Here is a 15257-nt window from a genome sequence, read left to right as displayed (position 1 = left end):
AAAGAGACGGATTTAAGTCAACCAAAAACCATCCGATCCAGGCCTTTGGCTTCCACGACACCCTTTCCCGAGTCCATGTTCACACAACGTGTTAAGTATGTTGAGGGCTAACCCTGGTTTGCTCCTCTGCGGCCTAGGACGTGGTGTCAAATTCAGCTCGTTGGTGCTTTCTCTGAGCTTGGTGGTAAGATGTTTTGGCAGCAAGACAAAAATGTTGGGTCTAACAGAAACAAGTATGAGTAGCTCAGGGTTGAATCGTGAGGTCCATGTAGTTTTCTTGCAGACGTTTCATTCCCTGACTACAGAGTTTCCCCGAAAATAAGACCCTGTTCTGTCCCCCTCGCCTCAGTCTGAGCAATAACTTAATTAGCCAGCAACTATCAGCTTCTGGCAGCAAACTAGCGAGCGTCTGCCAAGTGCCTCTGTTATCTCTCTTGATGAGTCAACCAGGAACAAACAGTACTTCAGCTCTGGTTAAGCAGTTGATTTGCTTGCCACGAAGGGGTATAGCAGCCCTTGCTGGTTTTATATCCTGTGGGGTGTGGCTCCATGACTCAGCCCTTCCTAGGCCTGCCCCACCCCTGCTTCTGTTGTTCCCGCCTCTCCTGCCTACGAAACCTAGGGTCCAGCCAGGCCTGATTGCCATCAGCTGGGTCTGGAGGCGTGGCCTGGGAGGAGGGAAGAGTCAGGGGACGGAGGCCTCGTTATCTCCTCCACCTGGCCTGCCTATGGCTCCTGGAGCTGAGCCAGGGAAGCCGGTGCTCCCAAGGTAAGTCCTGACGGCCCTTCCCTCTCACTTTCCAAGTCACTTTCTGGCAGGGGCCCCGGCTCAGGGGGCGCAGACACAACAGACCCTGTCTTATATATTTTTTTGAACCCTGAAATAAGCGCTTGGTCTTATTATCAGAGGAGGTCTTATTTTGGGGGAAACAGGGGAGGGAACATCATCAGTGGTGGAAGGGAGTGGGGTTTGTGGAGACGAGGAGAAATGGCGATGATGTTGGAGGAGGAAGAAGAGAAGGAGAAGGAAAGGGGGAAATGGCAGAGAAGAAGGGAGAAGGAGGAGGACTTTATGGAATCTTTGGTGCTCTCTGAACTTGGTTGTTTTCTTGCAGATGTTTCATTCCCTGACTAGGTAACATCATCAGTGTTAGAAGGGAGCAGGGTGTACAGAGATGAAGAGGAGGAGGAGGACTGTGAGGTGCTTGGTGCTGTCTGAACTTGGCTAACTTCTTCCAGACCTAACTATCTAACATCATCAGTGCAATTCAGCCCATGTCGTCCATTTATGGCCCCAAAGTTCTGGATGAACCCAGCAACTTGGTTAAATCATACATCAGATACAGCCAATGATTCTGGAAAACTTAACAGGGAAGAATGTTTCCTTAAAGGAGGCCATCAAAATGTGGGCGATATATTGAAAGACACATGGCCACTTTCTCCAGCTAGGAGACCTAGACCAGGGGCCTGCAACCTTGGCAACTTTAAGACTTGTGGACTTCAACTCCCAGAATTCCTCAGCCAGCAAAGCTTACTCTCTTGTAATCCCTTCCTCTGCAATCTCTCTGCTTTAGAGGTCGGAGGAAAAAACCCTATACTAGACCACAGTTCTCTGCTGTTTGGGGGGAGGGGAAGCAGGACCCACCTGGGACTGCCGTCCAACCGACCAAGAAGCCCCTCAACCTGGGAAGAGCTCCCGGGTTAATGACCTCACCCTTAAAGTTCAATCCTGGCTTTGAAACTCGTGTTGTGTTGAAGCACAACACAAATTCTACACGCTGGAACCTTCCCCGGCGAGTGTCCCGATTGTTTTATGGCATCTCGAAGAGAAACGGAAGCTCAAAACGTCGCCCCAATTTATTTATGAAGATTGTGGTTTGGAAAGACACCAGATCTATCTCCGAGTTGTGTTTTTTGGAAGTTGTCTTCAAGAGGGATTGCCAAGAATATTGTCCAGAAGACTGTATATTGATCACATCCGGACGGCAACGGCCAGCTTAATGTTTCATTACAGGGTGAAAAAAGTCCAAAAAGGAGCTTGGAAACAGGGAGTCCTCGACTTAATGACCATTTGTTTACTGACTATTACAGTAGCACTGAAAAAAGGGGCTTACGGCCGTTCCTCGCACTTACGACCATGGCAGCATCCTCTTGGTCACACGATCAAAATTTGGACGCTTGGCCACTGACTCAATTTATGACGGTCGCAGTGTCCCCGGGAGGGTCGTGCAATTCCGCTTTAGCGACCGTCGGATGAGCAAAGTCGATGGGGGAGCCTGTTTCACTCAAACGACCATGTGACTAAAGTTAACCGCTGCTGCGATTTGCTTAACGACGGTGGCAAGAAAGGTCATAAAAAGGAGGCAAAAAAACTCACTTAATGGCCATCTCGTTTAGCAATGGAAATTTTGTGGGCTGAATTGTGGTCGTAAGTCGAGGATTTTTATTTATAATGTACATAAATTATTATAAAAAAATACAATTTAAAAAAAAAAATACCGAACGCTTTACATGTTAATTGTTTTAGAAACTCGTACAACGTGGCCCAATGTCCCTTTTTCGTGGGATGGGTGTCCATATAAACTTGATGAATAAATAAGTAAGTAGAAACTTCAGTCTGGATGCAATTTTATGAGTCACAGGGACACTAATAAAAGCCTGTGAAATCTGCACCAAATGTTCTGGCTTTAAGGAGCTTTAGTGATTAATTTTTCCTTTCCCAACCGAGAGCCAAAATCAAAACGTTTGTTGAATTTGAAATGCGGGGTGGGGGGGGGGAGGAGTGATGAATATATATGGCCCCCTCCCCATAAACTAAGGTCCCAATAAACCATCTTGCAGGTTCACTGCTAGGCAGCTATTTTTCAGCTCCACAGTCTGAGATCACCTTTATTCAGACCTCTTCCGTTAATCCTGTATCTCTCATGCGCTTTTCCTTCCCTCCCTCCCTCCCTCCCTCCTTTTATTCTCCTCTTTCTTCCTTCCTTCCTTCCTTCCTTCCATCCTACCCATCCTCCCTCCCTCCTTATATTCTCATCTTCCTTCCTTCCTTCCTTCCTTCCTTCTTTCTTTCTACTTCCTTCCTTCCCTCATTCTCTTCCTCCTGCCGTTCTTCCTCCCTCCTTTTTCCCTTCCTTCCTATCTTCTTTCCTCCCTTCCCTGCCTCCCTCCTTCCTTGCCTCCCTTGCTCCGGTCACCCTCCATCATTTTCTTCCTTCCCTCCTTCTCTCCCTCCCTCCCGCCTTCCTTCCTCACTCCCTCACTTCCAGTTTTCCTTCCTTCCTTTCTCCCTTCCTTCATATTCCCTCCTTCCTTTCTTCCTCCCTCCCTCCATCTTTTCCTTTCGTCCTTCCTTCCTCCCTCCCTCCATCTCTCCCTCCATCATTTCCTTCCTTCTTTCTTTCCTTCCTTCCTTCCTCATTCTCTTCCTCCTGCCGTTCTTCCTCCCTCCTTTTTCCTTCCTTCCTTTCTTCTTTCCTCCCTTCCCTGCCTCCCTCCTTCCTTGCCTCCCTTGCTCCGGTCACCCTCCATCATTTCCTTCCTTCCCTCCTTCCTTCCTTCTCTCCCTCCCTCCTGCCTTCCTTCCTCACTCCCTCACTTCCACTTTTCCTTCCTTCCTTTCTCCCTTCCTTCATATTCCCTCCTTCCTTTCTTCCTCCCTCCCTCCCTCTTTTCCTTTCTTCTTTCCTTCCTTCCTCCCTCCCTCCATCTCTCCCTCCATCATTTCCTTCCTTCTTTCTTTCCTTCCTTCCTTAACTACAGATCGTCTTCAATTTACAAGGACAATTGGAAGCAGAATTTCCATGGCTGAGGAAGACAGTTGTTTAATGAGACACGGAGTCGTTATGTGAATCACACAGTCATTAAGCAAATCCGACTTCCCCCAGTGACTCCGTGGCTAATGACAATCCCATGAACAGAGACTCTGCAACCCTTGTGAGTACATGCTGGTTTGCAACTGCACCAGGATTTTGATCATGTGAGCATAGGGATTCTACGACAGTCGTAAATGTGAGGACTGGTCATATGTCACCTTTTTTTTGGTGCCAATATAAGGGATAGTCGTAAGTTGAAGACTATCTCTACTACCATGTACAGGGAGTCCTCAATTTTGTTACGAAGCAACACTCTTTTTAAGTGAGTCATGCCCCGTTTTACATCCTTTCTTGCCACCGTTGTTAAGTGAATAACGACCACTGTTAAGTTAGGAACACGGTTGTTAAGCGAATCCAGCTTCCCTACTGCATGACAGAAGGACGCAAAAGGAGGATCACGTGACCCGGGGACACGACGACCGTCATAACTATGAGTCAGTGGCCAAGCGTCCGAATTTTGATCACGTGACTGTAGACAAACTGCGACAGTCATTAAGTGTGAAAGAAACGGTCCTACGTCCATTTTTTCAGTGTCGTCGTAACTTCGTAACAGTCACTAAATATATTGCCTGCTAATTTTGTGTTTGTGCGTCACACGAGTATAGCCTGAAACTATTCCTGGATGCGTTTTGCACGCCAAGAAAATATATATTAAATATATTAAGAACCTGTTTTCTCTCTGTCAAAGTTCAGGAGGGGAAGACTTGTTGAAATATTCGCTGTTTCCCGCCCCCCCTCCTTCCTGTGTGTTTGTTTGTGTGTGTGGAATTTGTGCTGATAACACAAACCCCGTGCGTATAACACAAGCAGCCAGAAAACTGATGGCTCAAAGTCACCCAGAAAAAAGAAAAGAGAAAGATCTTTTTCCAAAAAAAAATATTAAAATAAATCTCTTTTTCCCCTCTTCCATTGAACATCAGATCTCCCAGTTCTTGGATATGGCTAGTCCTCAACTTACGACCACCATTTGAATTTCTGTTATTAAGCAAGGCAGCTGTTCAGCGACTTGTTTCTGCTCCCGCCACCTTTTTTTTTTTTTTTGCCATGGTTGTTAAGTGAAACTCTGCAGTTGTTAAGTCGTCCTCCCCATGGTCAAAATTCGGACCAGCTCATATTTATGATGGTTAATATAGTCCTTGGGCTATGTTCTATAGGTGGCACCTGCCCCCTTCGAGATTAGCGAAAATGTCTCCCAAAATGTCTCCCATATGCTGGAAATGTAAAAATAAAGAGGGAACATATTATCATATGTGGTGGTCTTGCCCCGAAGCACGTAAATATTGGTTAAAAATTAAAAAGTGGCTACAAGAAATCACGAATGAACAATTGGATCTAGAACCCGAACTTTTTTTATTGGGGATCTTTAAAAAAAAATACGTGAAGAGTATAAAATATTTAATACTACATATATTAACTGCTGCTAGGATGGCCTTCGCTCAATGTTGGAAACAGCCATGTGTGCCCACAGAGAGACTTATTGTACAAAAGATTATGAATTGCGCAGAAATGGACAAACTAACTTTGAGTCTGAAGGATAAGGAGACATCAGTATTTTATGGTATATGGGAACGGTGGTATGGATGGATGGAAAGGAGATAGGAATATTTAGTTACTAAACATAATCAATAGATAAAATAAGAACACAAATATGTATAATTTAATGTTTGTCATTATTGCATGGATTATTGTTAGATGAAAAACACCACAAATAAGCTTTTAAATGATATAAGCCTTTTCCCCCCCCTTTTTTTTATGCTTTTAATGTAAAAAAGTTTAATAAAGTATTTTAAAAAATATATATATATAGTCCTTGGGCTCAAAATTCCCATTGCTAAGCGATCCAGGCAGGTATTAAGTGAGTTTTGTCCCAGTTTATGACCCTTCTGGCCACAGCTGTTAAGTGAATCATTATATTTGTTAAGCAAATCCGGCTTCCCTCTTTTTTTTATTTGCATTTATATCCCGCCCTTCTCCGAAGACTCAGGGCGGCTTACACTATGATCTTTGATTTTGCTTGTCGGAAACTGGCTGGGCAGGTCATAAATGGTGACCCCCGGACGCTGCATGCGTTGTGCATACAGGTAGTCCTCGACTTATGACCACAATGGACCCTAGCGTTTCTGTTGGGAAGTGAGACATTTGTTAAGTGAATTTTGCCCATTTTACGACCTTTCTTGCCAGAGTTGTTAAGTGAATCACTTCAGGTGTTAATTTAATAACCTGGTCGTTAAGCGAATCTGGTTTCTCCATTGACTTTGCTTGCCAGACAGTCGCAAAAGGGGATCACGTGACCCCGGGACACTGCAACCGTCATAAATACGAGTCCGTCGCCAAGCCTCTGAATTCTGATCACCTGACCACAGGGACGCTGCAATGGTCGTAAGTGTGAAACGTGGTCCTCAGTCACTTTATTCAGTGTCATTGTAAGTTTGAACGGTCACTAAATGAACTGTTGCCAAATGCCTGAATTTTGATCACCTAAGGATGCTACAACGGTCGTAAGTGTGAGGTCTGGTTGTCAATCAATTTTTTTCAATGCCGTTATAACTTGAAACGGTCGCTAAACGAATGTTGTAAGCCGAGGACTACCTCTGCCTTCCTGAACAGGTTTTTGGTCTTTCAAACCAGCCGGAGGCGACTCGGTTAAGCATCGGAAAGACACAATTGTGATGTTTAAGTGGGACATGCGGGCTTTGCACAGAACCACAAAACAGAAGCTCTCCAAAAAGGCCCATTAACAACAAATCATGATTAACTTGGTTGTGTGAATGCAGTTACTTGGGGTTTAATTGGTCTGGCCCCGAACACGAGCAATGTTCAGCCACACAGAACGCTGAATATATGAAGTCCTCGCCTTACAACTGTCCATTTAGTGTCTGTTGTAAGTTGCAACAGCACTGAAGAAAGTGACTTACAACCACTCCTTGCATTTACGACCATGGCAGCATCCCAACAGTCTGGCGATCCAAATTTGGGTGCTTAGCAATGCTTAGCAACAGATATTTGAAGTTTTGTTCTCTCTCTCTCTCTCCCTCTTTCTCTGCCAATCCATCCATCCATCCCTATCTATCTATCTATCTATCTATCTATCTATCTATCTATCTATCTATCTATCTATCTATCTATCTATTTTTCTATCTATCTATCTATCTATCTATCTATCTATCTATCTATCTATCTATCTATCTATCTTTCTATTTTTCTATTTTTCTATCTATCTATCTATCTATCTATCTATCTATCTATCTATCTATCTATCTATCTATCTATCTATCTATCTATCCGTCCATATCTACCTACCTACCTACCTATATCTATCTGTCCATCCTTCCGTCCATCCACCCACCCATCCATCCAACACTCTCTTTCTCTTTCTGTCCATATCTATCTATCTATCTATCTATCTATCTATCTATCTATCTATCTATCTATCTAATTACCTACCTACCTACCTATTTTGGTCACAACCGTCAACATAATTCGAGGACTATCTGAAAAACAGGCAGATGAGGGGGCTGGAAATGAAAAGGAAGAAAGACAGAAAAGAGCAGAACCAGCCAATGACCTTTTCAAATCCTGCTTGCCTTTTCAGATGTAATAATTTGGACCAAGTTATACTCATGAATTATGATAATGGCCTGAAGCTTTCCAGCTCAGTTAATTAGGTCTCTCCATTCAAAAAAATTGCAGCTCTCAACAGGTTTTTTTTAAAAATGCGTTCCAGTGCAGTTGACCTAATGCTCGGATGCACAAACCTGGGCGGAGAAGAAGTTTCTATGACATTGAATTTCTCCGCAGAAATTGTCCAACATCAATTGCGGTCAAGGTAGATTGTTGGTTTCTAGGTTTTCATTTTCTGGCGTGGGATGGGCACATCTTGCCCAGTCTGAAGAGCAACTCTCAGAATTCCCCAGCCAGCATAGCTTACTCTCTTGTCATCCCTTCCTCTGCAATCTCTCCGCTTTAGGGATAGGAGGGGGGAAAAAAACCAGGTGTGGCTGGCTGAGGAATTCTGGGAGTTGAAGTCCATAAGTCTTAAAAGTTTGGAGACCCTACAGTACAGGCCAAGCCCATAAGACACCCACAGCCAAATGCTTTGGCTCTGAAAATTAACTTTTTTCCCGGCGTAAAACAAAATGCCTGGGAAACTCCCTGCCACCGGTATTTCATAATTATCTCAGATTTCTAAAGACAAGGATCTGAGAACAAGCAAACGTACAGATTTCTTAAAATACTTTTTTTCCCCCTTTGAACAACAGATCTCCCAGCTTTTTGATTCAGGCAGTCTTCGACTTACGACCACAACTGACACCAGAATTTCTGTGCCTCAGTAAGTTGGTTGTTAGGTGAGTCGATCCCAAATTTTATGACTTTTTCGTCCTGGTTGTTAAGTGAATCGCTGCAGTTGTTAAGTGAACTCCTCGGTTGTTAAATGAATTACTGGAGTTGTTAATGAATCATGCGGTCGTTAAGCGAATCCGGTTCCCCCCCACTGACTTTGCTTGGCTAGGTGGCTCAGTGGCTAAGATGCTGAGCTCGTCGCTCAGTAAAGTCGGCAGTTGGGCGGTTTGAATCCCTAATATAGGTCTCCTGCGTGAGCAGGGGGTTGGACTAGATGACCTCCAAGGTCCCTTCCAACTCTGTTACTGTTAAAGCCAGCTGAGAAGGTCACGACTGGCGATCAGGTGACCCTCAGGATGCTGCAGCGATCATAAATACACGCCGGTTGCTAAGTTCCCAAATCACGTGACTGGGAGGGGGAGAGCTGCAATGGTCGTAAGTGCGAAGACCGGTCGTAAGTCACTTTTTTCAGTCGCAAAAAAAATGCAAGGGCAATCATCCAACTCACCAAAATAGTCTTCCGAAGGTGGATTATCCATGTCATACAGCATCTTTTTGGTCAAGTGTTCTAATTCGTCCTCCGGTCTAAACGCAGCATTTTCAGTCTGGAGAAGAAGTGGGGGGGAAAAATTAAGGGATTTATTTATTTATTTATTTATTCCTATTTTTATACCGCCCTTCTCCAAAGACTCAGCCAATAAAACAACAGAAATCCCAAACAAATTAAAATACTATAACAAGTTTAAAAATCTGATTCAACCCCTGTATACTTAAAATATTAGCTAAAATTTTTCAGAAACTAAAACCCTATTAAAAACCCGCTAAAACCCCCCATATTAAAATCAATCAGGCCAGCCCCGCTTGGTGAAAAAAGAAAGTCATGAGCTCGCGTTTAAAATTTAGGAGATTTCCAAGATGGTTTATATTATTCAGGTCTGTTGAAAAAGAAATTAGGATCCTAGGCAATCCCCTTGCCAAGCAGTTCCAACCTGAATTGGTGACTTAACGTCTTGGCTGGTGAATTTTTAAACCTGATGAGTGGGTATGACGGTGTGTGCGAATGACCTTGGGAGACTGGGGTTAAGAGATGGCTGCCAAGAGAACAGCAGATAAGAGTCTGCATAGCCTTCAGCTGCATAAAAGGGCAGAGAAAGAGGCTCAGAAAGGACCCTCCCAAGTTTCTCAGGCTGCAAAAGAGACAGTGGGAGATTTGTACTTTCAGACATACAAGATTCTAATAATGTAGTTTTAGGGAAGAGTCAGATAAGAGACAGCTCAGCCCACAGGTACATAACGGTTGGAGAAAGAGGCTCAGAAGGGACCCTCCCTAGTTTCTCAGACTGTAAAAGAGATGGTGGGGGATTTGTACTTTCAGACTTACAACATGTAAGTCTTATGTTAATATAGCTTTAGGGAACGGTCAGATAAGAGACTGCATGGCCTTCAGCTGCATAATGGGAAGAGAAAGAGGCTCAGAAGAAACCCTCCCAAGTTTCTCAGACTGCAAAAGAGATGGTGGGAGATTTGTACTTTCAGACATACAAGATTCTAATAATGTAGCTTTAGGGAACGGTCAGATAAGAGAGCACATAGCCCAGAGTTGCATCCATGAGAAGAGAAAGAGGCTCAGAAGGGACCCTCCCTAGTTTCTCAGGCTGTAAAAGAGACAGTGGGAGATTTGTACTCTCAGAGTTGCAAGATTCTGTTAATGTAGCTTTAAAGAACAGTCAGACAAAGGAGTGCATAGCCCACAGCTACATAATGAGTGGAAGCTCAGAAGAAACTCTCCCTAGTTTCTCTGGTTGTAAAGGAGACAGCGGAAGAGTTGTATTTTCAGACTTGCAAAATTCTTACAATGTAGCTTTAAAGAATAGTCAGATAAGGGACTGGGTGGCCCTCAGCTGCATAAAAGGGCAGAGAGAGGATCAGAAGGGACCCTCCCTAGTTTCTCATGCTGTATAAGAGATACTTTAAAATCTACATGATTTCTGTCAAGGTAGCTTTACAACAAAACAGAATTAACTCATTCAATCAGGATTCATATTTGGTTGACCCCATGAGGTCCGGCAACTTTTAAATTTTGAAAAACGTAGCTTCTGATTTTCAACACGCCTTTTCCTGACTTGGCCCCTTTAAGATTGGTGGACTTCAACTCCCAGAATTCCACAGCCAGCATGGCAGGGCTCTCTAAACTTGGTCATTTTTTAAGACTTGTGGACTTCAACTCCCAGCTAGGGAATTCTGGGAGTTGAAGTCCACAAGGCTTAAAGGGGCAAAATTTGGAGACCATTGCTTTAGCGTAACATTTTCCCCATCATGTTTCTAAGGGCAGCCATCCCTGTGTCGGCTCCATACTGACGTTCCCACATATTTAAAGCACCTTAATAAGATGCCCTCTCAATTCCTGGCAAATAGATGGGGAAGAAATGGAGGTAGTGACAGATTTTATTTTCCTGGGCTCCAGGATCACCGCAGATGGGGACTGCAGCCAAGAAATTAAAAGACGCTTTGCTTCTGGGGAGGAAAGCTATGGCAAATCTGGACAGCGTACTAAAAAGCAGAGACTTTACCCTGCCAACAAAAGTGCGTATAGTCAAGACTATGGTTTTCCCAGTTGCAATGCATGGCTGTGAAAGTTGGACCGTAAGGAAGGCTGAGCACCAAAGAATGGAGGCCTTTGAACTCTGGTGCTGGAGAAGACTCCTGCGAGTCCCTTGGACTGCAAAGCCACCCAACCGGTCAGCCCTAGAGGAGATCAACCCTGACTGCTCTTTAGAAGGCCAGATCCTGAAGAGGAAACTCAAATCCTTTGGCCACCTAATGAGAAAGAAGGACTCGCTGGAGAAGAGCCGAATGCTGGGAACGATGGAGGGCAAAAGAAGAAAGGGACGACAGAGAACGAGGTGGCTGGATGGAGTCACTGAAGCAGTAGATGTGAGTTTAAATGGACTCCAGATGATGGTAGAGGACAGGAAGACCTGGAGGAACGTTGTCCATGGGGTCGCGATGGGTCGGACATGACTTCGCAACTAACAACAACAACAATAAGATGCACCGTTTAAAATATAAAACGCTTCCCATATGGATGTATTTTTAAACTCATGCAAGCACACATAACAGCACACCTACGATAGTTTGAAGGGCACGGAGGAGGAATTAAAAAATAGCACGATAAATAAAGCAAGGACATGGTATAAAGAGCCAAGGTGGCGCAGTGGTTAGAGTGCAGCACGGCAGGCTACTTCAGCTGCAGTTCAGCAGTTCAAATCTCATCGGCTCAAGATTGACTCAGCCTTCCGTCCTTCCGAGGTGGGTAAAATGAGGACCCAGATGGTTGGAGGTAAGAGGCTGACTCTGTAAACCGCTTAGGGAGGGCTATAAAAGCCCCGTGAAGCGATATATAAGTCTAAGTGCTCTTGCTATAAGAGAAGAAAAATTATACACCTAAATGCAATTAATACCCGTTGCGTTTGCAAATGTTTCTCCATGTTCTCCAATATTCCTCTTCAAAACTTCCAGTATTGGAGAACGCACAACACTGTTGGGAATTGTGGTGAACAAAATAAACACGCACCTTTAAAGGTAGAACTGAGAACTTAGAAACCATTCATTTAACGACCGTTCAAAGTTGCAACGGCAACGGAAGGAAGTGTCTTTTACGACAAGTCCTCGCAGTTCCGACTGTCACAGCATCCTGAAGGTCACTTGATCAAAACTGGCGCATGTGGCAACCGGCATGTATTTATGACGCACACAATGTCCCGTGTGTGTGTGTGTGTGTGTGTATGTGTGTGTGTGTGTGTGTGTGTGAGAGAGATGTGATCCCCTTTTGCGACCTTCTGACAAGCAAAGTCAACAGGGGAAGCCAGATTGACTATGCGACTAACTTAATCACTGCAGTGATTCACTTAACAAGTGAATTACTTCACTTCACTTTCTGGCCAGAAAGTTTGTAAAATCTGGAGCAACTCCCTTAACAACTACCTTGTTCAGCAAGGGTCCCCCATTGGGGTCGTAAGTCAAGGACTAACTGTACAACGTACCGAATCATGCCAGACAGATATCCAAGTTGAAAAGGCATTTAAGAATCCTTGGGGTTAACACCCGTCCAATGTCTGACAAAAGCCACAAATAAGAATCAATGAAATGAAAATCAATAAAATATGAAAAGAACAATTAGAAGAAAATACAGGTGGTCCTTGACATACGACCACAATTGACCCTAAAATTTATGTGGCCGAGCGAGACGTTGGTTAAGTGAGTTTTGTCCCATTTTACAATATTTTCTTCCCTCCCTCCCCCCGTCCCCCCCCTCTCTATATATAGGTAAAGGTAAAGATTCCCCTCGCACATACGTGCTAGTCGTTCCCGACTCTAGGGGGCGGTGCTCATCTCTGTTTCAAAGCCGAAGAGCCAGCGCTGTCCAAAGACGTCTCCGTGGTCATGTGGCCGGCATGACTCAACGCCAAAGGCTCACAGAACGCTGTTCCCTTCCCACCAAAGGTGGTCCCTATTTTTTCTACTTGCATTTTTTACCTGCTTTCGAACTGCTAGGTTGGCAGAAGCTGGGACAAGTCACGGGAGCTCACCCCGTTACACGGCAGCACCAGGGATTCGAACCGCTGAGCTGCCGACCTTTCGATTGACAAGCTCAGCGCCTTAGCCACTGAGCCACCGCATCCACATATATATATATAATCATCCGTCCGTCTATCTATCTATCTATCTATCTATCTATCTATCTATCTATCTATCTATCTATCTATCTATCTATCTATCTATCTATTTATCATCTATATCTATCTATCTATCTATCTATCTATCTATCTATCTATCTATCTATCTATCTATCTATCTATCTATCTATCTATCTATCTATCCATATCTCTCTCTCTTTCTCTCTATCATCTGTCTATCCTATCATCCATCCATATCTATCATCTCCCTCATCTATCTGTATATCTATCCATCCATCCATCCATCTATCCATCCATTTATCTATCATCTCTCTCATCTGTCTGTCTATTCTATATCCTTCCTTTTTTCCTTCCTTCCTTCCTTCCTTCCTTCCTTCCTTCCTTCCTTCCTTCCTTCCTTCCTTCCCTCCTTCCTTCTTCTATCAACGAGCTTTTCTGCACTGGTGCCAATGCAAAGGGTTCCGCCTTCTAATTCTCATCCCTCCCTTTCTTAAGGGCAATCTTAACATTTATTTTTCCAAAAATGCCGCGTGTGCAGGTTGCCTCCCTCCCTCTCTCCAATCCTGAGCCCCTCCCCCCCCGGCCCTGCACGCTCGGCAGAGCCCAAACGGTGCCCAGTTGGAAGGACACCTGCATCAATCTAGGTTTAATTTCCATAATGTGACTTTTTTTTTTAGCAGGGGGGGCTAAAAACCCTGGGCAGGGGAGGCCGAAAGCAATTTAGGGATGGAGGTTTTGCCGCCACCAAGAATACCTGGAGAAACAAATGCTTCATCCTTCTTCAACCTTCATCCGAGTTTTGCAATTAGAGGGAAAGGTTCGTTCGCCCCCTTTTCCCTTCGCGTCTAGGAAAAGGTTCCCCCAACTTCTCCTTTCCCAGAATAGAATAGAATAGAATAGAATAGAATAGAATTTTATTGGCCAAGTGTGATTGGACACACAAGGAATTTGTCTTGGTGCATCTGCTCTCAGTGTACATAAAAGAAAAGATACGTTCATCAAGGTACAACACTTACAACACAATTGATGGTCAATATATCAATATAAATCATAAGGATTGCCAGCAACAAGTTATAGTCATACAGTCATAAGTGGAAAGAGATTGGTGATGGGAACAATGAGAAGATTAATAGTAGTGCAGATTCAGTAAATAGTCTGACAGTGTTGAGGGAATTGTTTAGCAGAGTGATGGCCTTCGGGAAAAAACTGTTCTTGTGTCTAGTTGTTCTGGTGTGCAGTGCTCTATAGCGTCGTTTTGAGGGTAGGAGTTGAAACAGTTTATGTCCTGGATGCGAGGGATCTGTAAATATTTTCATGGCCCTCTTCTTGATTCGTGCAGTATCCAGGTCCTCAATGGAAGGCAGGTTGGTAGCAATTATTTTTTCTGCAGTTCTAATTATCCTCTGAAGTCTGTGTCTTTCTTGTTGGGTTGCAGAACCGAACCAGACAGTTATAGAGGTGCAAATGACAGACTCAATAATTCCTCTGTAGAATTGGATCAGTAGCTCCTTGGGCAGTTTGAGCTTTCTGAGTTGGCGCAGAAAGAACATTCTTTGCTGTGCTTTTTTGATGATGTTTTTGATGTTAGCTTCTAATGATGTTAGAAAGGAGGATATTTGTAGCTCAGGGTTGAAATGAGGATCCATGGGGCCCTCTGAGCTGGGTTGTTTTCCTAGCAGACGTTTCATGACCCAACTAGGGAACATCATCAGTGCCACAAGGGAGGGGAGTTAGCACTGAACCTTCTAGCATTGATGATGTTCCCTAGTTGGGTCATGAAACGTCTGCAAGAAAACAAACCAAGTTCAGCGAGCACCAAGGACCCCACAGTCCTTCCTCCTCCTCCTCCTCCTCCCCTTTGAAAATCCTCCCTCCCTTCTAGCATTGATGTTGTTACCTAGTCGGGTCATGAAACATGTGCAAGAAAGCAACCAAGCTCACAGAGCATCAAGGATGGACACACACACACACAAAAACACAAACACACCGTCCGTTCTTCTCCTTCCATGAAAAAGAAGCCACTGGGTGACAAATAAATTCGAATAAATCAAAGAATCAGTTCAACCCAGGGCAGGCAGTCCTCCACTTACAGCCATTCGTTTAGTGACCTTTTGACGTTACAACGGCAATGAGTCTCTTATGGCGTTTTTCACACTTACGACCGTTGCAGCCTCCCCGTGATCACTCGACTCAAAATTGGCAACCGACTCACATTTATGACGGACGCAGCGTCCTGGGGTCACATGATCCCCTTTTGTGCGACCTTCTGATAAGCAATGGGGAAGCCGGATTCACTTAACAACCGGGTTAATAAGTGAACGAGTGCAGCAATTCATTTAGCGAC

General features: G+C 44.3%; 1 protein-coding gene across 4 annotated transcripts in view; it reads right to left on the bottom strand.

The window, feature by feature from the left end:
- LPP (LIM domain containing preferred translocation partner in lipoma) overlaps positions 1 to 15257 on the bottom strand; it is a 267940-nt gene that overhangs the window by 43380 nt on the left and 209303 nt on the right. For all 4 annotated transcript variants that reach the window (XM_058187147.1, XM_058187150.1, XM_058187149.1 and 1 more), the window contains one exon: positions 8725 to 8821. In XM_058187147.1, coding sequence (XP_058043130.1) covers positions 8725 to 8821 — 97 coding nt within the window. The remainder of the gene's footprint in view (positions 1 to 8724; positions 8822 to 15257) is intronic.

This window comes from Ahaetulla prasina, chromosome 6 (assembly GCF_028640845.1).
Source record: "Ahaetulla prasina isolate Xishuangbanna chromosome 6, ASM2864084v1, whole genome shotgun sequence".
NCBI classification, from domain to species: domain Eukaryota; kingdom Metazoa; phylum Chordata; class Lepidosauria; order Squamata; family Colubridae; genus Ahaetulla; species Ahaetulla prasina.
Note: the sequence above shows the minus strand (reverse complement) of the source record. Positions and strands in the feature narration are given on the sequence as shown.